The 21965-nt window shown below is 42.4% G+C and overlaps 1 protein-coding gene across 4 annotated transcripts in view; it reads right to left on the reverse strand.

Annotated features, from left to right (window-relative positions):
* Window positions 1-21965, reverse strand: part of ANKEF1 (ankyrin repeat and EF-hand domain containing 1) — a 141365-nt gene that overhangs the window by 43901 nt on the left and 75499 nt on the right. For all 4 annotated transcript variants that reach the window (XM_077282609.1, XM_077282610.1, XM_077282611.1 and 1 more), the window contains one exon: window positions 1180-2002. In XM_077282609.1, the coding sequence (XP_077138724.1) occupies window positions 1180-2002 (823 nt within the window). The remainder of the gene's footprint in view (window positions 1-1179; window positions 2003-21965) is intronic.

The raw sequence follows: 21965 nt of genomic DNA on the forward strand, positions 1-21965 counted from the left end.
CAACCGCACATAATCTGCTTACTTACAGCCCCGTGCGGGAAGTAAGCAGATCAATGGACCCCTAGGTGTGCGGAATCCCCTGCAATTCCGCATTTTAATGAACATGTTGCTTTTTTTTCCGCGATGCGATTTTTTCGCGGAAAAAAAGGCTACATTTGCACAAAAAATGCGGAATACACTGAAAATAATGGGAGGCATATGTTAGCGTTTTTTTCGCGTTTTTATCACGTTTTTATAGCGAAAAAACGCGAAAAAAACGCGAAAAATACTGAACGTGTGCACATGGCCTTAGTCCTGCTCTTCCTCCACTGTTATCCCGTGTGCTGTGCAGCCCAGGCCCTCTGACTACAGGTGAGTATTCACCATAGGGACGCGCCATGCAGGAAGACAGAGATGGCAGTGAGCGCTCTCATCAGTCTGGGAGGGAAAGAATTCATTGGCCAGCGTCTCTCCCTGCATGACACGCCCCCTTTTTGAACTCCTGCACTCTGCTCGCTGCTCTCTCCCCGGCTCTGTGTAGACGCATAATTACGGGAGTGAGAGGGACCAAATGCTGCATGACACCGGGCACCTCTCACTCCCGCCCATAATCTTGACTCAATGGCCCCATAGCGGCTGCATACTCTGCCGCTATAGGCAGTACGTCCCTGCATGCAGGGCCCCCCCTCCACCTTCAGGCCTCGCTGCAGTTGCATTGGCTGCACGGGTGGTATGTCCACTCCTGTGGCTACGGGTAGATGAATGGTAACAGTTTTTCACAGCTATACTGTTACACACTATCTGTAATGTTTATTCACTGTTTTATGACTTTCTCTCAAGTTCTCTGTTGCTGAGCTGTGACATTCTTTCATTATTATGACTCATCACAAACTGGCTGCTCATTCCCTTCCTTGGCTTTTATACAGGCTATGAAAGTTCACCCTGATTGGCTTTGCTATACCATGTGATGTGATAGCTGCATAACATTGTAAGAAAGCCTGCATGGCCATGCCTGAAGTAAAGTGAGCTTTCTCTGGCTGATGCAACCTTCTGCTATATGCAAAATGGCAGAGGGCATATTTGTGGTGATTCACGAGAATAGAATTGTCAATTGCAGATTTTGAAAAATTCTAAATTGCATCAAATTGATTCACTCTTGTCTAACAGTTCTTCAGTAGCTTAAACATATAGAAATCTTACCCTTTTTCTAGAAGGAATTTGACTGCCTCCATATTCCCATAAGCACATGCTGATATTAGAGGTGTTTTATAAAAGATATCTTTCACATTCACAGACACGCCTTCTTCAAAGGCCCTCTTCAGGGACTCAAAGTCTCCAGCTTTTGCAGCAAAGTTTATATGAGTATACACATTTTCCAGGTCATCGACATACCAGCCGGTATCATCTGTCACTGGGTTTTGGGGTGGATGGTCAGAATCAAATCGGTTGACATCAGTAACATTATGGAAAGCTCTAATCATAAAATTAGGTGGTCCACCATCTTCTCTACGTGAAATTAGGTGACTTGGCATTGTACATATTGGCATAGGTAGTGTTTGCTTTCCTTTTTTGCCTTTCTTCCCTTTCTTTCCTTTTTTCTTTTTCGGTCCATAGGAGGACAATAAAAAAGCTTTTTGTAGGTACTTTGACCCTTTCAAAAACTCCTCCAGAATGATGTTCCCACTTCTACCTTTTTCGTGAAGATGAACAATATTCTCCATTTGTTCTGTGGTCACTGGAGCTCCATTCTTTGTAAGGATTTCAACAAAATCTGCCTTGGAGACAGTTTCTTCCCCCTGATCCAATGCGGCAAAAGATTCTCGAAGGGCCAACTGGTGCTCAAATGACCAATCATGTAATGTAATGGCCCACAGTGGATTGGGATTTTTTACACTTGGCTTGGAGTATTTTTTAAATAGACGCATTGCTTTTCCTAGTTCCTTCATTGCAACTTTGAATCCACCTTCTTTGGCAATGGCTTTAGGTGTTAGGGTTTTTATATTTTTCCAAGTAGGATCACAGCCTGTTAAAAAATACAAATATTGATTTATGTGCAAAGTTTCAATGTTACAACAATAACACCACTATAAATCAATATTGAACAACAAAAGCTTAAACTTAACCCCTTAGTGACGGAGCCAAATTTTTGAAATCTGACTAGTGTCAATTTATGTGGTAATAACTCTAGAATCCATCAACAAATCCCAGTGATTTTGAGACTATTTTTTCGTGACACATTATACTTTATGATAATGGTAAATTTAGGTTGTGTTTATTTCTAAAAAAATATCAGAAATTTGAGAAAAATGTTAAAAAATTAGCAATTTTCAAGCTTTGAATGATTATCCCTTTAATCCAGATAATTATACCACAGCAAAACATTAATAAATAACATTTCCCACATTCTGCTTTACATCAGCACCATTTGTAAAATTTTATTTTACTTTGTTAGCATTTTAGGAGGTTTAAAAATTTAGCAGTAATTTTTCAAGAAAATTTACAAAATTAATTTTTTTAGGGACCTATCCATGTTTAAAGTGCCTTTAGTGGACCCATATATTGGGAAACCCCCCAAACTTATACCATTTTAAAAACAGCACCCCCTGACATATTGAAAACGGCTGTCAGGTAGTTTATTAACCCTTCAGGTGCTTTTCAGGAATTAATGCAAAGTGGCATGACAGAAATGAAAATGTGTATTTTTACCACCTAAATGCCTCTAACTTCTGAACAGGTTACAACAGCCGTCAGACTCTAAGGTCAGAATTTAGTTGTGAATTGCCATGGCAAACATCAGAGCCACATAATCATGATCTCTGGGGGCCGATGGGGATAAATAGGAAGCCCCCACACTCATTTATAATGATGTTGTCACTATTGACAGCAGCATCTAAGGGGTTAAACAGATTTGGACGGTGCAAACACTGATCGTGGCTGATGCAGCAAGTTGTCAGCTATAGTGTACATCTGACAGCTGCTGGATTGTCACCTGTACGGGGAGGCTATTCTCTTATATCTCAGGTCAGTTAAAAGACGTATTGGCGGTCATTAAGGGGTTAAAGATAATTGATTACTCCTGTCCTTTATTCACGGAGTGCAAACTTAGACTAAACAGTCTGAAAATGTGGCAAAATTATGACGGTGTCTTAAGCTCAATGATAAATGTGGCTCATATTTGTCTAACTTTACACCATTTCTTGGTTTATTTACTTTGCGCCATTTTTTTGCGCAAATTGGTGTAGGCTTTTGCATATTAAGCCATGCCCCGATTCCAGACAAGCCACGCAACTCCTCACAAACCCATGTTCCATTAAGCGTTGTTCGCAAGCCGCGTTTTTTCTCTACAGCCAAAACCTTCTCTCTTGACAGTTAAAATGATGAGTTTAAAACACAGGTTTTGAGGCATTTTTGTGCATTCTTGTGGCTTTTTTTGATGCAGATTACATGTTTGTCTATAGTACATACAAACTTAGTGTTGAGCGATACCGTCCGATACTTGAAAGTATCGGTATCGGAAAATATTGGCCGATACCGGCAAAGTATCGGATCTCGCCGATACCGATACCCGATACCAATACAAGTCAATGGGACTCAAGTATCGGAAGGTATCCTGATGGTTCCCAGGGTCTGAAGGAGAGGAAACTCTCCTTCAGGCCCTGGGATCCATATGAATGTGTAAAATAAAGAATTAAAATAAAAAATATTGATATACTCACCTCTCCGACGCAGCCTGGACCTTACCGCTGTGAACCGGCAGCCTTCTTTGCTTAAAATGAGCGCGCTCAGTACCTTCCATGACGTCACGGCTTCTGATTGGTCGCGTGCCGCTCATGTGACCGCCATGCAACCAATCAGAAGCCGTGACGTCATCCCTCAGGTCCTAAATTCCTAGAAGGGAATTTAGGACCTGAGGGATGACGTCGCGGCTTGTGATTGGTCGCGTGGCGGTCACATGAGCGGCACGTGACCAATCAGAAGCCGTGACGTCATGGAAGGTGCTGAACGCGCTCATTTTAAGCAAAGCAGGCTGCCGGTTACTACCAGGGCGCGTCAGAGGGTGAGTATATCCCTATTTTTTATTTTAATTCTTTATTTTTTACATGGATATGGATCCCAGGGCCTGAAGGAGAGTTTCCTCTCCTCCAGACCCTGGGAACCATACACTGGGAACTTCCGATTCCGATTCCAGATACCACAAAAGTATCGGATCTCGGTATCGGAATTCCGATACCGCAAGTATCGGCCGATACCCGATACTTGCGGTATCGGAATGCTCAACACTACATACAGTGCCTTGCGAAAGTAGTTGGCCCCCTGGAACTTTTCAACCTTTTCCAAATGTACCAAATGTAAATTTTTGGTGAAGAATCAATAACAAGTGGAACACTATTGTGAAGTTGAACAAAATGTATTAGTTATTTTAAATTTTTATGGAAATTCAAAAACTGAAAAGTGGGGCGTGAAATATTATTCGGCCCCTTTACTTTCAGTGCAGCAAACTCACTCCAGAAGTTCATTGTGGATCTCTGAATGATCCAATGTTGTCCTAATGCCTAATGATGATAAATATAATCCACCTGTGTGTAATCAAGTCTCCGTATAATTGCACCTGCTCTGTGATAGTCTCAGGGTTCTGTTTGAAGCACAGAGAGCTGTTGTGAATTTACCTTTTGGCTCCCTCTAGTGGCTACTAGTGTTTTTACTCTGGGTATGTCTATCATCCCTTGTATGCTCACCTGGGTCGTTAGGTCAGGGGTGTTGCTATATTAGCTCCCTGGACCTTCAGTTCAATGCCTGGCAACGTTGATATCAGAGCTAATCTGTAGTGCTCTTGTCTACTGATCCTGGTTCCTGCTTGATTAAGCTAAGTCTGCTTTCTTGCTTTTTGTTATTGTTTTTGTTTTGCATTTTTGTCCAGCTTGTACTTAATCTGTATCCTATCCTTGCTGGAAGCTCTAGGGAGGCTGGAGTTCTCCCCCCGGGCCGTTAGACGGTTCGGGGGTTCTTGAATCTCCAGTGTGGATTTTTGTTAGGGTTTTTGTTGACCATATAAGTTATCTTACTACATTCTGCTATTAGTGAGTGGGCCTCTCTTTGCTAAACCTAGTTCATCTCTGTGTTTGTCATTTCCTCTTACCTCACCGTTATTATTTGTGGGGGGCTTGTATCCAACTTTTGGGGTCTATTCTCTGGAGGCAAGAGAGGTCTTTGTTTTCCTCTTCTAGGGGTAGTTAGTCCTCCGGCTGGCGCGAGACATCTAGCGACCAACGTAGGCATGTTCCCCGGCTACTTCTAGTGTTGGCGTTAGGAGTAGATATATGGTCAACCCAGTTACCACTGCCCTATGAGCTGGATTTTTGTACTTCGCAGACTTGCTGATATCTCTGAGACCCTCGCCATTGGGGTCATAACAGAGAGCATCATGAAGACCAAGGAACACAACAGGCAGGTCCGTGATACTGTTGTGGAGAATTTTAAAGCCGGATTTGGATACAAAATGATTTCCAAAACTTTAAACATCCCAAGGAGCACTCTGCAAGCGATCATATTGAAATCGAAGAAGTATCATACCACTGCAAATCTACCAAGACCCGGCCGTCCCTCTAAACTTTCATCTCAAACAAGGATAAGACTGATCAGAGATGGAGCCAAGAGGCCCATGATCACTCTGGATGAACTGCAGAGATCTACAGCTGAGGTGGAACAGTCTGTCCATAGGACAACAATCAGTCGTACACGGCACAAATCTGGGCTTTATGGAAGAGTGGCAAGAAGAAAGCCATTTCTCAAAGATATCCATAAAAAGTGTTGTTTAAAGTTTGCAACTAGCCACCTGGGAGACACACCAAAAATGTGGAAGAAGGTGCTCTGGTCAGATGAAACCAAAATCAAACTTTTTGGCAACAATGTCAAAACATATGTTTGGCGTAAAGGCAACACAGCTCATCACCCTGAACACACCATTCCCACTGTCAAATATGGTGGTGGCAGCATCATGGTTTGGGCCTGCTTTTCTTCAGCAGGGACAGGGAAGATGGTTAAAATTGATGGGAAGATGGATGGAGCCAAATACAGGACCATTCTTGAAAAAAACCTGTTGGAGTCTGCAAAAGACCTGAGACTGGGACGGAGATTTGTCTTCCAACAAGACAATTATCCCAAACATAAAGCAAAATCTACAATGGAATGGTTCACAAATAAACGTATCCAGGTGTTAGAATGGCCAAGTCAAAGTCCAGACCTCAATCCAATCGAGAATCTGTGGAAAGAGCTGAAAACTGCTCTTCACAAACGATCTCCATCAAACCTCACTGAGCTCGAGCTGTTTGCCAAGGAAGAATGGGCAAATATTTCAGTCTCTCGATGTACAAAACTGATAGAGACATACCCCAAACGACTTGCAGCTGTAATCGCAGCAAAAGGTGGCACAGCAAAGCAAAGTATTAAGTTAAAGGGGCCGAAAAATATTGCACGCCCCACTTTTCAGTTTTTGAATTTCCACAAAAATGTAAAATAACCAATAAATTTCATTCAACTTCACAATTGTGTTCCACTTGTTGATTCTTCACCAAAAATTTACATTTGGTATCTTTATGGCTGAAGCATGATATTTGGCAAAAGGTTTGAAAAGTTCCAGGGGGCCGAATACTTTCGCAAAGCTCTATGTAATAAAGTTAGTTTGATTCACCAAAAACAAAGCAAAACCATGTTTCTGCATTTTTTGCAGACTTTTTGCACTTTATCATTGCTTTCTATGAGTAAAAAAATGAAAAAACGCTAAAAGGATTTTAAAAAACTGCAGTTCTCAAATTCAGTCAGAAAAAAAACAAGTGTGTGCATGAGATTTCTGAAAAACATAGCTTATTTGCATAAAAAAACAATGAAAGAAATGCTGCAAAGACACGGTTTGAGTACATGACCTTATAGTAAAGCATATACTGCAGTTTAAACAATGGATATATAGGTCTAAAGCTAAATGAAACTCAAGAAGCTCAATCTGCTTCTTATTTGCTTTTACTTCTGCTTTCTCACAACTCACTCGCCCTTTAACACATTCTGGGCACTCTCTCTATATCCACCCCTCCCTTCTCCCCTCTCCCATGTATAACTCTGAGGCTCTACTGACATTTCTTACCCACTCCAAACCAGCCACTACCTCCATGCAGCACTCAAAACATTCATACAAATCATCCCACCACCTGGTCTTTCTGTTTTTTCTCCTTCTACAAGTTGCAGGAGACATCTCCCCCAACCCTGGGCCTCCCTCCAGCAGCATACATTACTCTCCTTCAGCTGCATATAGAAACCCTGCTAATCTTATTAACATTCAGTGCATGCCTTCTCCTATCGCTTTCCATTGTGCTCTCTAGAATGCATGGTCTGTGTGTAACAAACTAACTTACATTCACAATCTTTTCCTCTCTAATTCCCTTAACTTTCTGGCTATTACAGAAACCTGGATCCAGCACTCAGACACCACCGCCGCTGCCACTCTCTCGTTTGGTGGGCTGAAATTTTCACATACCACCTGACCTGAGAACAGACAGGGTGGATGTGTTGGTTTGATCCTTTCATCACAATGTGCTTTCCAGGTAATTCCCCCGGTTCCCTCACTTACATTTTCTTCCTTTGAAGTCCACGCCGTCAGACTCTTTAACCCCTTCGTGCCATGCGCCGTGCCGGCACTGCATTAGTGCCAGCCGCAGTACTAGTACGGCGCATCGATCACCGCGGTCTCGCGCTGAGCGCCGCGGTGATCGGGTGCGGGTGTCAGCTGTATATGACAGCTGACACCCCGCAGCAATGCCCACGATCGGCGCTATCGCCGATCGCGGGCATTTAACCCCTCTGATGCCGCTGTCAATAGTGACAGCGGCATAGAGGGGGATCGCGCAGGGACGGGGGCTCCCTGCGCTCTCCCACCGGAGCAACGCGATGAGATCGCGCTGCTCCGGTGACCTGGAAGGAGTCCCCGGATCCAAGATGGCCGCGGGACTCCTTCCGGGTCATGAGATGACTTAGCTTGCCGGCGCCTGCTGAGAGTTCCTAATAGCAGGCGCCGGCAAGCCTCTGGAACTCGCCTGTGAGATCGGTGATCTGACAGAGAGCTGTGCACACTGTCAGATCACCGATCTGTGATGTCCCCCCGGGACAAAGCAAAAAAAAAAAAAAAATTTCCACATGTGTAAAAAAAAAAAGAAAAAAAAAATTCCTAAATAAAGAAAAAAAAAAATATTCCCATAAATACATTTCTTTATCTAAATAAAAAAAAATCACACAATAAAAGTACACATATTTAGTATCGCCGCGTCCGTAACGACCCCACCTATAAAACTATATCACTAGTTAACCCCTTCAGTGAACACCGTGAAAAAAAAAAAAAAACGAGGCAAAAAACAACGCTTTATTCTCATACCGCCAAACAAAAAGTGGAATAACACGCAATCAAAAAGACGGGTATAAATAACCATGGTACCGCTGAAAACGTCATCTTGTCCCACAAAAAAAAGCTGCCATACAGCATCATCAGCAGAAAAATAAAAAATGTATAGCTCTCAGAATAAAGCGATGCAAAAACAATTTTTTTTTTATATAAAATAGTTTTTATTGTGTAAAAGCACCAAAACATAAAAAAATTACATAAATGAGGTATCGCTGTAATCGTACTGACCTGAAGAATAAAACTGCTTTATCAATTTTACCACACGTGGAATGGTATAAACGCCCCCCTAAAAGAATTTCAGGAATTGTCGGTTTTTGTTCATTCCGCCTCCCAAAAATCAGAATAAAAAGCGATCAAAAAATGTCATGTGCCCGAAAATGGTACCAATAAAAATGTCAACTCGTCCCGCAAAAAACAAGATCTCACATGACTCTGTGGGCCAAAATATGGATAAATTATAGCTCTCAAAATGTGGTGATGCAAAAACTATTTTTTGCAATAAAAAGCGTCTTTTAGTGTGTGATGGCTGCCAACCATAAAAATCCGCCCCAAAAACGCTATAAAAGTAAATCAAATCCCCCTTCATCAGCTCCTTAGTTAGGGAAAAATAATAAAATTTTAAAAAATATATTTATTTCCATTTTCCCGTTAGGCTACTTTCACACTAGCATCGGTACGGGGCCGTCGCGCTGCGTCGGCCCGACGTACCGACGCATACTGTGCAAGCACCGCACAACGGGGGCAGCGGATGCTGTTTTTCCACGCATCCGCTGCCCCATTGTGAGGTGCGGGGAGGTGGGGGCAGAGTTCCAGCCGCGCATGCGCGGTCGGAAATGGTGGACCGTCGGCACAAAAAAAGTTACATGTAACGTTTTTTGCTGCCGGCGGTCTGCCACAACACGACGCAACCATCGCACGACGGTTGCGACGTGTGTCAATACGTCGCAATGCGTCGCTAATGTTAGTCTATGGGGAAAAAACGCATCCTGCAGATGACTTTGCAGGATGCATTTTTTCTCCAAAACGACGCATTGCGACGTATGCAAAAAAACGCTAGTGTGAAAGTAGCGCTAGGGTTAGGACTAGGGTTAGGGCTAGGGTTAGGGTTGGGGTTAGGGCTAGGGTTAGGGCTGGGGTTAGGGCTAGGGTTAGGGCTGGGGTTAGGGTTGGGGTTAGGGATTCAGTTAGAATTGGGGAGTTTTCACTGTTTAGGCACATCAGGGGCTCTCCAAACGCGACATGGCATCCGATCTCAATTCCAGCCAATTCTGCTTTGAAAAACTAAAACAGTGTTCCTTCCCTTCTGAGTTCTCCTGTGCGCCCAAACAGTGGTTCCCCCCAACATATGGGGTATCAGCGTTCTCAGGACAAGTTGGACAACAACTTTTGGGGTCTAATTTGTCCTGTTACCCTTGGGAAAATAAAAACGTGGGGGCTAAAATATCAGTTTCGTGGAAAAAAAATATTTTTTATTTTCACGGCTCTGCGTGATAATCTGTAGTGAAACACTTGTTGGTTCAAAGTTCTCACAACACATCTAGATAAGTTCCCTGGGGGGGTCTAGTTTCCAATATGGGGTCACTTGTGGGGGGTTTCTACTGTTTAGGTACATCAGGGGCTCTGCAAATGCAACATGACACCTGCAGACCAATCCATCTAAGTCTGCAATTCAAACGGCGCTCCTTCCCTTCCGAGCTCTGCCGTGCGCCCAAACAGTGGTTCCCCCCCATATATGGGGGGTCAGCGTACTCAGGACAAATTGGACAACAACGTTTGTTGTCCAATTTCTCCTGTTACCCTTGGGAAAATAAAAACGTGGGGGCTAAAATATCATTTTCGTGGAAAAAAATATATTTTTTATTTTCACGGCTCTGCGTGATAAACTGTAGTGAAACACTTGTTGGTTCAAAGTTCTCACAACACATCTAGATAAGTTCCTTGGGGGGTCTAGTTTCCAATATGGGGTCACTTGTGGGGGGTTTCTACTGTTTAGGTACATCAGGGGCTCTGCAAATGCAACATGACACCTGCAGACCAATCCATCTAAGTCTGCAATTCAAACGGCGCTCCTTCCCTTCCGAGCTCTGCCGTGCGCCCAAACAGTGGTTCCCCCCAATGTATGGGGTATCAGCGTACTCAGGACAAATTGGACAATAACTTTTGTGGTCCAATTTCTCCTGTTACCCTTGGGAAAAAAAAATTGCGGGCTAAAACATCATTTTGTGGAAAGAAAAAATGATTTTTTAATTTTCACAGCGCTACATTGTAAACTTTAGTGAAACAATTGGGGGTTAAAAGTGCTCACCACACATCTAGATAAGTTCCTTAGGGGGTCTTCTTTCCAAAATGGGGTCACTTGTGGGGGTTTCCACTGTTTAGGCACGTCAGGGGCTCTCCAAACACGACATGGGTTCCGATCTCAATTCCAGCCAATTTTGCATTGAAAAGTCAAATGGCGCTCCTTCCCTTCCGAGCTCTGCCATGCGCCCAAACAGTGGTTTATCCCCATATATGAAGTATCAGATTGCACAACAACTTTTGGGGTCCAATTTATCCTGTTACCCTTGGGAAAATAAAAAATTGGGGGCAAAAACATCATTTTTTGTGAAAATTAATATGAATTTTTTTTTACGGCTCTACATTATAAACTTCTGTGAAGCACTTGGAGGTTCAAAGTGCTCACCACACATCTAGATTAGTTCCTTAGAGGGTCTACTTTCCAAAATGGTGTCACTTGTGGGGGTTTCCACTGTTTAGGCACATCAGGGGCTCTCCAATCGCGACATGGGTTCCGATCTCAATTCCAGCAAATCTTGCATTGAAAAGTCAAATGGCGCTCCTTCCCTTCCGAGCTCTGCCATGTGCCCAATCAATGGTTTACCCCAACATGTGGGGTATCGGCGTACTCAGGACAAATTGTACAACGACTTTTTTGGTCCAATTTCTCCTGTTACCCTTGGTAAAATAAAACAAATTGGATCTGAAGTAAAAATTTTGTGAAAAAAAAGTTAAATGTTCAATTTTTTTTAAACATTCCAAAAATTCCTGTGAAGCACCTGAAGGCTTAATAAACCTTTTTGAATGTGGTTTTGAGTACCTTGAGGGGTGCAGTTTTTAGAATGGTGTCACTTTTGGGCATTTTCTGTCATATAGACCCCTCAAAGTCACTTCAAGTGTGAGGTGGTCCGTAAAAAAAATGGTTTTGCAAATTTTGTTGCAAAAATGAGAAATCGCTGGTCAACTTTTAACCCTTATAATTCCCTAACAAAAAAAAATTATGTTTCCAAAATTGTGCTGATGTAAAGCAGACATGTGGGAAATGTTGTTTATTAACTATATTATGAGATATAACTCTCTAATTTAAGGGCATAAAAACTAAAAGTTTGAAAATTGCTAAATTTTCATAATTTTTGACAAATTTTTGTTTTTTTCACAAATAAATGCAAGTCATATTGAAGAAATTTTACCACTATCATGAAGTACAATATGTCACGAGAAAACAATGTCAGAATCGCCAGGATCCGTTGAAGCGTTTTAGAGTTATGACCTCATAAAGTGACAGTGGTCAGAATTCTAAAAATTGGCCCTGTCACTTAGGTGAAAACAGGCTTCGGGGTGAAGGGGTTAAGCCCTTCTCCTTGCGAGTGGCAGTTGTTTATCGCCCTCCAGGCTCCTCCTGCCTGTTTCTAGACCACTTTGCCACCTGCCTTACTCACTTTCTATCCTGTGACATCTCCACCCTCATCATGGGAGACTTTAGCATCCCCATCAATGATCCCCTCTTCCAATCTGCCTCTCATCTTTTTTCTCTAACTTCTTCATTTAGCCTCTCACAGTTTACTAATTCTCCTACGCATGAGGATGGGAATACTCTGGATCTGGTTTTCTCCTGTCCTGGATCGCTGCACGACTTTACTAACTCCCCTCTCCCGCTCTCGGACCACAACCTTCTTTCCTTCTCTGTCAAAAATTGTCTCCTCACCCGGGACACTCCCACTTACCACACTTATCAGAATACACGTACCATTAACACCCAGCAGCTTATGGACAATCTCCACACATTTTTAGTCCCTAATCTAGTTTAATCTCCTCCCTCTCCTGTCCAGACTTAGCATTGTCACACTTCAATAATACACTGAAGAATGCCCTAGATGAAGCAACACCTTCTACACGCAGAAAGACCCGACACAGACAACGGCAGCCTTGGCACACTATGCAAACACGCTTTCTTCAGCGTTGCTCAAGGTGTACAGAGCGGCAGTGGAGAAAATCTTTCTTAGCAGGACTTCATCCACTATAAGTTCATGCTCAAAACCTATAACTCTGCCCTTTATCTGGCCAAACAATCCTACTTCACCACCCTCATTACCTCACTATCCAACAACCCAAAACGACTTTTTGAAACCTTAAACTCCCTCCTGAAATCTAAAGTACAGGCCCCCATCACAAATCTCAGTGGTGAGGATCTGGCCACTTATTTTCTAGAAAAAATCAACCACATCCATCAGGATATCTCAGCCCAATTTCCTCAGTGCCTGGATCCCCTTCCCTGTCGCACCTCAAGCTCACTAGACATCTTTGAGCCTGTTTCAGAAGAAGAAGTTTCCAAGCTCCTCACTTCTGCTCGGCCTACAACCTGCAACAGTGACCCCATTCTCCTGCAGTCTCTCTCACCAGTGGTCACCAATCACCTGACTAAAATATTTAACATATCTTTCTTTCTCTCTTTCTTCGGGTATCTTTCCCTACTCATTTAAACATGCCATCATAACCCCTTTACTTAAAAAGCCATCCCTGGACCAGAACTGCACTGCTAACTACAGACCTGTCTCTAACCTTTCCTTCATCTCTATACTCCTGGAATGCTTGGTCCACTCCCGTCTAATCCGCTATCTCTCAGATAACTCTCTTCTCGACCCCTTACAATCTGGTTTCTGCTCTTTACACTCCACTGAAACTGCCCTCACTAAAGTCTCTAATGGTCTAATAACAGCTAAATCCAAAGGTCATTGCTCTCTGCTGATTCTCCTGGATCTCTCTGCCGCATTTGACACTGTGGATCACCAGCTCCTTCTCACTATGCTCCGCTCCATAGGCCTCAAGCACACAGCCCTCTCCTGGTTCTCCTCCTACCTCTCTGACCGCTCCTTCACTGTATCTTTCTCCAGCTCCTCCTCCTCTCCTCGTCCCCTTACTATCGGGGTTTCGCAGGGCTCAGTCCTAGGCCCCCTCCTCTTTTCTCTATACACTGCCCCTATTGGACAAACAATCAGCAGATTTGGGTTCCAGTATCATCTCTATGCTAATGACACCCAATTATACGCTTCTTCCCCTGACATCATCCCATACCCCAATTCAAAATACCAAGGATTGTCTGTCTGTTGTCTCTAACATCATGTCCTCCCTCTAACTGAAACTAAATCTCTCCAAAACGGAACTTCTTGTGTTTCTCCCTTCTACTAACCTCACTCTACCCAACATCGAAATTACCCTGGAGGGTTCAACCATAACTCCCAAGCAGCATGCCTGCTGTCTTGGGGTCATATTCGACTCCAAACTTTCCTTTACTCCCTATATCCGATCACTCACTCGCTCTTGTCACCTGCATCTTAAAAACATCTCCAGAATCCGACCTTTTCTCACCTTTGAAACTGCTAAGACTCTTACTGTTGCTCTTATTCATTCTCGTCTGGACTACTGCAACTCCCTTCTGATTGGTCTCCCACTTACCAAACTTTCCCCTCTCCAATCCATCTTGAATGCAGCAGCCAGAGTCATATTTCTGTCCAGCCGCTTCACCGATGCCTCCATCTTGTGCCAGTCATTACACTGGCTACCCATTCGCTACAGGGTCCAGTATAAACTCATCTCTCTCACCCACAAAGCTCTCCACAGTTCTGCACCGCCTTATATCTCCTCTCTCATCTCTGTTTATCGCCCTACACGTGCCCTCCGTTCTACAAATGACCTAAGACTAACATTCCCCGTAATCTGAACCTCGCACCTCCGTCTACAAGACTTCTCTTGTGTTGCGCCAGCTCTCTGGAATGCACTTCCCCAGACAATCAGACTGATACCTAGACCCGACCTATTCAAGCACGCTTTAAAAACCCATCTCTTCAAACAAGCCTACCACATCAACTACTCAGTAAACTAACTTTACCCTATTCCCTCCTTCCAAATATTATTCTGAATCTGCACTCTACTATTCATCTGTCTCCACACCCTCCATGCATACGATTAACTGCACTTGATACTTGACTATTGAACTTAACCCCTTCACCCCCGGAGCTTTTTCCATTTTTTCGTTTTCGTTTTTCGCTCCCCTCCTTCCCAGAGCCATAACTTTTTTATTTTTCAGTCAATATGGCCATGTGAGGGCTTATTTTTTGCGGAATGAGTTGTACTTTTGAACAATGCCATTGGTTTTACCATGCCGTGTAACAGAAAATGGGAAAAAAATTCCAAGTGTAATGAAATTGCAAAAAAAGTGCAATCTCACACTTGTTTTTTGTGTGGCTTTTTTGCTAGGTTCACCAAATGCTAAAACTAACCTGCCATTATGATTCTCCAAGTCATTATGAGTTCATAGACACCTAACATGTCCAGGTTATTTTTTATCTAAGTGGTGAAAAAAATTCCAAAGTTTGCTAAAAAAAAAAAAAAAAAAAATGCGCGATTTTCCGATACCCGTAGCGCCTCCAATGTTCGTGATCTGGGGTCAGGTGAGGGCTTATTTTTTGCGTGCCAAGCTGGCGTTTTTAATGATACCATGTTGGTGCAGATACGTTCTTTTGATCGCCCGTTATTGCATTTTAATGCAATGTCGTGGCGACCAAAAAAACATAATTTTGGCGTTTTGATTTTTTTCTCACTACGCCATTTAGCGGTCAGGTTAATCCTTTGTTTTTCTTGATAGATCGGGCGATTCTGAACGCGGCGATACCAAATATGTGTAGGTATGATTTTTTTTTAATTGTTTTATTTTGATTGGGGCGAAAGGGAGGTGATTTGAACTTTTATATATATATATATTTTTTTATATTTTTAAACACTTTTTTTTAAAATTTTGGCATGCTTCAATAGCCTCCATAGGAGGCTAGAAGCATGCACAACTCGATCGGCTCTGCTACATAGAGGTGAAGTTCAGATTACCTCTATGTAGCAGAAATGCAAGTGTACTTTGAACGCCGACCACAGGGTGGCGCTCAAAGCAATCGGCCATCAACAACCATAGAGGTCTCAAGGAGACCTCTGGTTGTTATGGCAATACACCGATGACCCCCGATCATGTGACGGGGGTCAGCGGTGGGAGCACTTCCGGCCACATGGCCGGGAGCGCTAATTAAATGCCGCTGTCAGCGCTTGACGGCGGCATTTAACTAGTTAATGGGCGCAGGTGGATCGCGATTCCACTCGCGCTCATTGCGCACACATGTCAGCTGTAAAAAACAGCTGACATGTCGCGGCTTTGAGGTGGGCTCACCGCCGGAGCCCACCTCAAAGCGGGGGTTCTGCCAGCTGACGTACTATTCCGTGAGCTGGCAGAAAGGGGTTAAACACACAGGTTGATGACCAGATCAAGCAGCTTTATATGAAAATCCCTATTTATTATAATTGCCAGACCTGAAATAACAAGCACTTTTCACCTATTGTGATCCCCCATGTCCTTGTGGATTGTAAGCTTGCGAGCAGGGACCTCACCCCTAATGTCACTGTTTAAATTGTCTTAACTTGTACTGAATTTATTGTCTGTACATGTCCCCTCTTAATTGTAAAGTGCTGTGGAATATGTTGGAGCTATATACATAAAAAAATATTATTATTATTATTATTATTATTATTATTATTAATAAAAGAAACAATTTGTGCCAAAATGCACCAAACTTTGGTGCGTTTTCCACCAAGGTGGAGGCACAATCACAATAACAAATCTGTATTTTGGAACTAATGAGGTGCTCTGTAACCACGTATTATAGATTGTATATGTACAGAAACAATGGTAATAACCAGGGCCTAATTACAATGACACAACACCGCTTGTATTTTGCATATTATCCTCCCGCTCTTTTGCTCTTAATGATTTAATTTTGGGATGTATACAATTTATTTCCAGTTTTTGTCATACTGTATCTCTTTTCAGTTTAGTACACTGATGAAGGTCGTATTCGACCGAAACGTTTGCATTGTTGTACTAAGTTTGGACCACATTAAATTCCTGCCCACACATCCGTTGAGTGCCAAGTTTTCATTCTTTCAGGGATTCTGTCTGAAGCCCTGAAACACAGGATTTGGGGTGAACTCACAATGGAGCCATTTAGTATAATGACATATACATACACAGTGCGTCAGCATCATGCTTGTATTGGCCACATATTAGTCACAGCGTAACATGTAGAACATCCAAAAATTAAACAAATCACCAAAAAATATGTACTTTATGATAGTTAAAAATATAATCTTTTATTAATTACTATTTCTATTACTATTTTTATTTCGGTTTCGTTGTGGGTTCCGTTTAAATCCCGTGTTACAGGGCCTCAGATGGATGAATGTGATGTGAACCTGACCAAAGTGGAAGACCTGTCAAAAGTTTCTAAAAGAAAAATGGTCTTTGTTGGAAATGGCAATTTAGTCATTACCCAGCTATCATTTTGTCAGAGCAAATTTAAAAAAATGAAAGCCCCGACAGAGCCACAAATCTGTGGCAGAAACGTAATGTCCCCATACCATTAAGCACTGTATACACATTAGACTGTCTGCTAAACCCGCTGATATCAACAGGTGCGGCCGACTGTCTAATCTGTGTATGCAGGCGCTCGCCGACTGATGCTCAGGAGAGATGTCAATCGTACATGTCCGATTTTGGTCTGCCAATCGTGCTGTTCTCCCTAAGATGAGCAGCCTGTTCGGCTGACAGACATCTAATATGTATGGCCAGCCTTAGAGTCCATTTTTACTTCAAGGTTCTATTGTCTGACTCTGACTAAGGCTTCATTCACATGTGTTTCCGGGATGTGTGGTATAATTTTTTATTACGGATAACACGTACCTATTATAACCTATGCTGTTAGGCACATGTCCGTTTTTTTCCGGCAGCATGAATGACAAGTGCTAATACAAGTCTATTGTACGCTGTCCGTGTGCTGTCTGTGTTTAACCCCTTCACCCCCAAGGGTGGTTTGCACGTTAATGACCGGGCCAATTTTTACAATTCTGACCACTGTCCCTTTATGAGGCTATAACTCTGGAACGCTTTGACGGATCTTGGCGATTCTGACATTGTTTTCTCGTGACATATTGTACTTCATGTTAGTGGTAAAATTTATTCGATATAACTTGCGTTTATTTGTGAAAAAAATGGAAATTTGGCGAAAATTTTGAAAATTTCGCAATTTTCCAACTTTGAATTTTTATGCCCTTAAATCACAGACATATGTCACACAAAATACTTAATAAGTAACATTTCCCACATGTCTACTTTACATCAGTACAATTTTGGAACCAAAATTTTTTTTTGTGACGGAGTTATAAGGGTTAAAAGTTGACCAGCAATTTCTCATTTTTACAACACCATTTTTTTTTAGGGACCACATCTCATTTGAAGTCATTTTGAGGGGTCTATATGATAGAAAATACCCAAGTGTGACACCATTCTAAAAACTGCACCCCTCAAGGTGCTCAAAACCACATTCAAGAAGTTTATTAACCCTTCAGGTGTTTCACAGGAATTTTTGGAATGTTTAAATAAAAATGAACATTTAACTTTTTTTCACACAAAATTTATTTCAGCTCCAATTTGTTTTATTTTACCAAGGGTAACAGGAGAAAATGGACCCCCAAAGTTGTTGTACAATTTGTCCTGAGTACGCTGATACCCCATATGTGGGTGTAAACCATTGTTTGGGCGCATAGCAGAGCTTGGAAGGGAAGGAGCGCCATTTGACTTTTCAATGCAAAATTGACTGGAATTGAGATGAGACGCCATGTTGCGTTTGGAGAGCCCCTGATGTGCCTAAACACTGAAACCCCCTACAATTGACACCATTTTGGAAAGTAGACCCCCTAAGGAACTTATCTAGATGTGTGGTGAGCACTTTGACCCACCAAGTGCTTCACAGAAGTTTATAATGCAGAGCCGTAAAAATAAAAAATCATATTTTTTCACAAAAATGATCTTTTCGCCCCCAATTTTTTATTTTCCCAAGGGTAAGAGAAGAAATTGGACCGCAAAAAATGTTGTGCAATTTGTCCTGAGTACGCTGATACCCAATATGTGGGTGTAAACCATTGTTTGGGCGCATGGCAGAGCTTGGAAGGGAAGGAGCGCCATTTGACTTTTCAATGCAAAATTGACTGGAATTGAGATGGGACGCCATGTTGCGTTTGGAGAGCCCCTGATGTGCCTAAACATTGAAACTCCCTACAAGTGACACCATTTTGGAAAGTAGACCCCCTAAGGAACTTATCTAGATGTGTGGTGAGCACTTTGACCCACCAAGTGCTTCACAGAAGTTTATAATGCAGAGCCGTAAAAATAAAAAATCATATTTTTTCACAAAAATGATCTTTTCGCCCCCAATTTTTTATTTTCCCAAGGGTAAGAGAAGAAATTGGACCCCAAAAAATGCTGTGCAATTTGTCCTGAGTACGCTGATACCCCATATGTGGGTGTAAACCATTGTTTGGGCGCATGGCAGAGCTTGGAAGGGAAGGAGCGCCATTTGACTTTTCAATGCAAAATTGACTGGAATTGAGATGGGACGCCATGTTGCGTTTGGAGAGCCCCTGATGTGCCTAAACATTGAAACCCCCCACAAGTGACACCATTTTGGAAAGTAGACCCCCTAAGGAACTTATCTAGATGTGTTTTGAGAGCTTTGAACCCCCAAGTGTTTCACTACAGATTATAACGCAGAGCCGTGAAAATAATTTTTTTTTTTTTCTCAAAAAAGATTTTTTAGCCCCCAGCTTTGTATTTTTACAAGGGTAACAGAATAAATTGGACCCCAAAATTTGTTTTCCAATTTGTCCTGAGTACGCTGATACCCCATATGTGGGGGGGAACCACTGTTTGGGCGCATGACAGAGCTCGAAAGGGAAGGAGCGCCATTTGGAATGCAGACTTAAATGGATTGGTCAGCAGCCGTCACGTTGCATTTGCAGAGCCCCTGATGTACCCAAACAGTACAAACCCCCCACAAGTGACCCCATATTGGAAACTAGACTTCCCAAGTAACTTATCTAGATGTGTTTTGAGAACTTTGAACCCCTAAGTGTTTCACTAAAGTGTATAGCGCAAAGCCGTGAAAATAAAAATTCTTTTTTTTTTTTCACAAAAATGATTTTTTAGCCCCCAGTTTTGTATTTTCACAAGGGTATCAGGATAAATTAGACCCCAAAAGTTGTTGTCCAATTTGTCCTGAGTACGCTGATACCCCATATGTGGGGGGGAACCACTGTTTGGGCGCATAACAGAGCTCGGAAGGGAAGGAGCGCCATTTGGAATGCAGCCTTAAATGGATTGGTCTGCAGGCGTCACGTTGCATTTGCAGAGCCCCTGATGTACCCAAACAGTACAAACCCACCACAAGTGACCCCATATTGGAAACTAGACCTCCCAAGGAACTTATCTAGATGTGTTGTGAGAACTTTGAACCCCCAAGTGTTTCACTACAGTTTATAACGCAGAGCCGTGAAAATAAAACATCTTTTTTTTCCCACAAAAATGATTTTTAGCCCCCCAAATTTTTATTTTCCCAAGGATAACAAGAGAACTTGGACCCCAGAAGTTGTTGTTCAATTTGTCCCGAGTACGCTGATAACCCATATGTTGGGGTAAACCCCTTTTTGGGCGCACGGGAGAGCTCGGAAGGGAAGGAGCACTGTTTTACTTTTTCAACGCAGAATTGGCTGGAATTGAGATTGGACGCCATGTCCCGTTTGGAGAGCCCCTGATGTGCCTGGACAGTGGAAACTTCCCAATTCTACCTGAAACCCTAATCCAAACAGACCCCTAGCCCTAATCCCAACGGTAACCCTAACCACACCCCTAACCCTGACACACCCATAATTCTAATCCCAACCCTAATCCAAACCGTAAATGTAATCCAAACCCTAACCCTAACTTTAGCCCCAACCCTAACTTTAGCCCCAACCCTAACACTAACTTTACCTCCAACCCTAGCCCTAACCCTAACCCTACCCCTAACCCTAAACGTGACTGAAATACGTGGCACTGAAATACGTGGCACTGAAATACGTGGCACTGAAATACGTGGCACTAAAATACGTGATACGTGGCACTGAAATACGTGGCACTGAAATACGTGGCACTGAAATACGTGGCACTGAAATACGTGATACGTGGCACTGAAATACGTGGCACTGAAATACGTGGCACTGAAATACGTGGCACTGAAACACGTGGCACTGAAATACGTGATACGTGGCACTGAAATATGTGGCACTGAAATACGTGGCACTGAAATACGTGGCACTGAAATACGTGGTACTTAAATACGTGGCACTAAAATATGTGGCACTGAAATATGTGATACGTGGCACTGAAATACGTGACACTTAAATACGTGGCACTGAAACACGTGGCACTGAAATACGTGATACGTGGCACTGAAATACGTGGCACTGAAATACGTGGCACTGAAATACGTGGCACTATGACTGTCAGAAAATGTTCATTAAACGGTTAGGGGTGAGGTTAGGGGTAGAGTTAGGGTTAGGGTTTGGATCCCTTTATCACCTTGATGGTGGTGGGTGGCTTTTCAGTGTGTTTTCTGTTTTTTTTTTCGATAAAAACGCATGCGTTTTTAACGCAAACGCATGTGCTTAAAAACGCAAGAAAATACTGCAGGCTGTATTTCTGAAAATGAACACATGCAGAAAAAAAACGCATGCGTTTGAAAACGCGACCAAACGCGTACAAAAAAACGCATGCGTTTTCAATGTTAAATATAGGGAAAAACGCATGCGTTTTTTTGTGCAAAAAACGCTGCAGACAAAAACGCAAGTGTGAAACCAGCGACGCTTTTTATAGCAAAAGAGTTTTTGCATCTCCACATTTTGAGACCTATAATTTTTCCACATTTTGCTCCACAGAGTCATGTGAGGTCTTGTTTTTTGCGGGACGAGTTGACGTTTTTATTGGTAACATTTTCAGACACGTGACCGTTTTTGATCACTTTTTATTCCGATTTTTGTGAGGCAGAATGACCAAAAACCTGCTATTCATGAATTTCTTTTGGGAGAGGCGTTTATACCGTTCTGCGTTTGGTAAAATGGATAAAGCAGTTTTATTCGTCGGGTCAGTACGATTACAGCGATATCTCATTTATATCATTTTTTTATGTTTTGGCGCTTTTATACGATAAAAACTATTTTATAGAAAAAATAATTATTTTGGCATCGCTTTATTCTCAGGACTATAACTTTTTTATTTTTTTGCTGATGATGCTATATGGCAGCTCGTTTTTTGCGGGACAAGATGACGTTTTCAGCGGTACCATGATTATTTATATCAGTC

The sequence above is a fragment of the Ranitomeya variabilis genome, chromosome 2 (genome assembly GCF_051348905.1).
Source record: "Ranitomeya variabilis isolate aRanVar5 chromosome 2, aRanVar5.hap1, whole genome shotgun sequence".
Classification (NCBI taxonomy): domain Eukaryota; kingdom Metazoa; phylum Chordata; class Amphibia; order Anura; family Dendrobatidae; genus Ranitomeya; species Ranitomeya variabilis.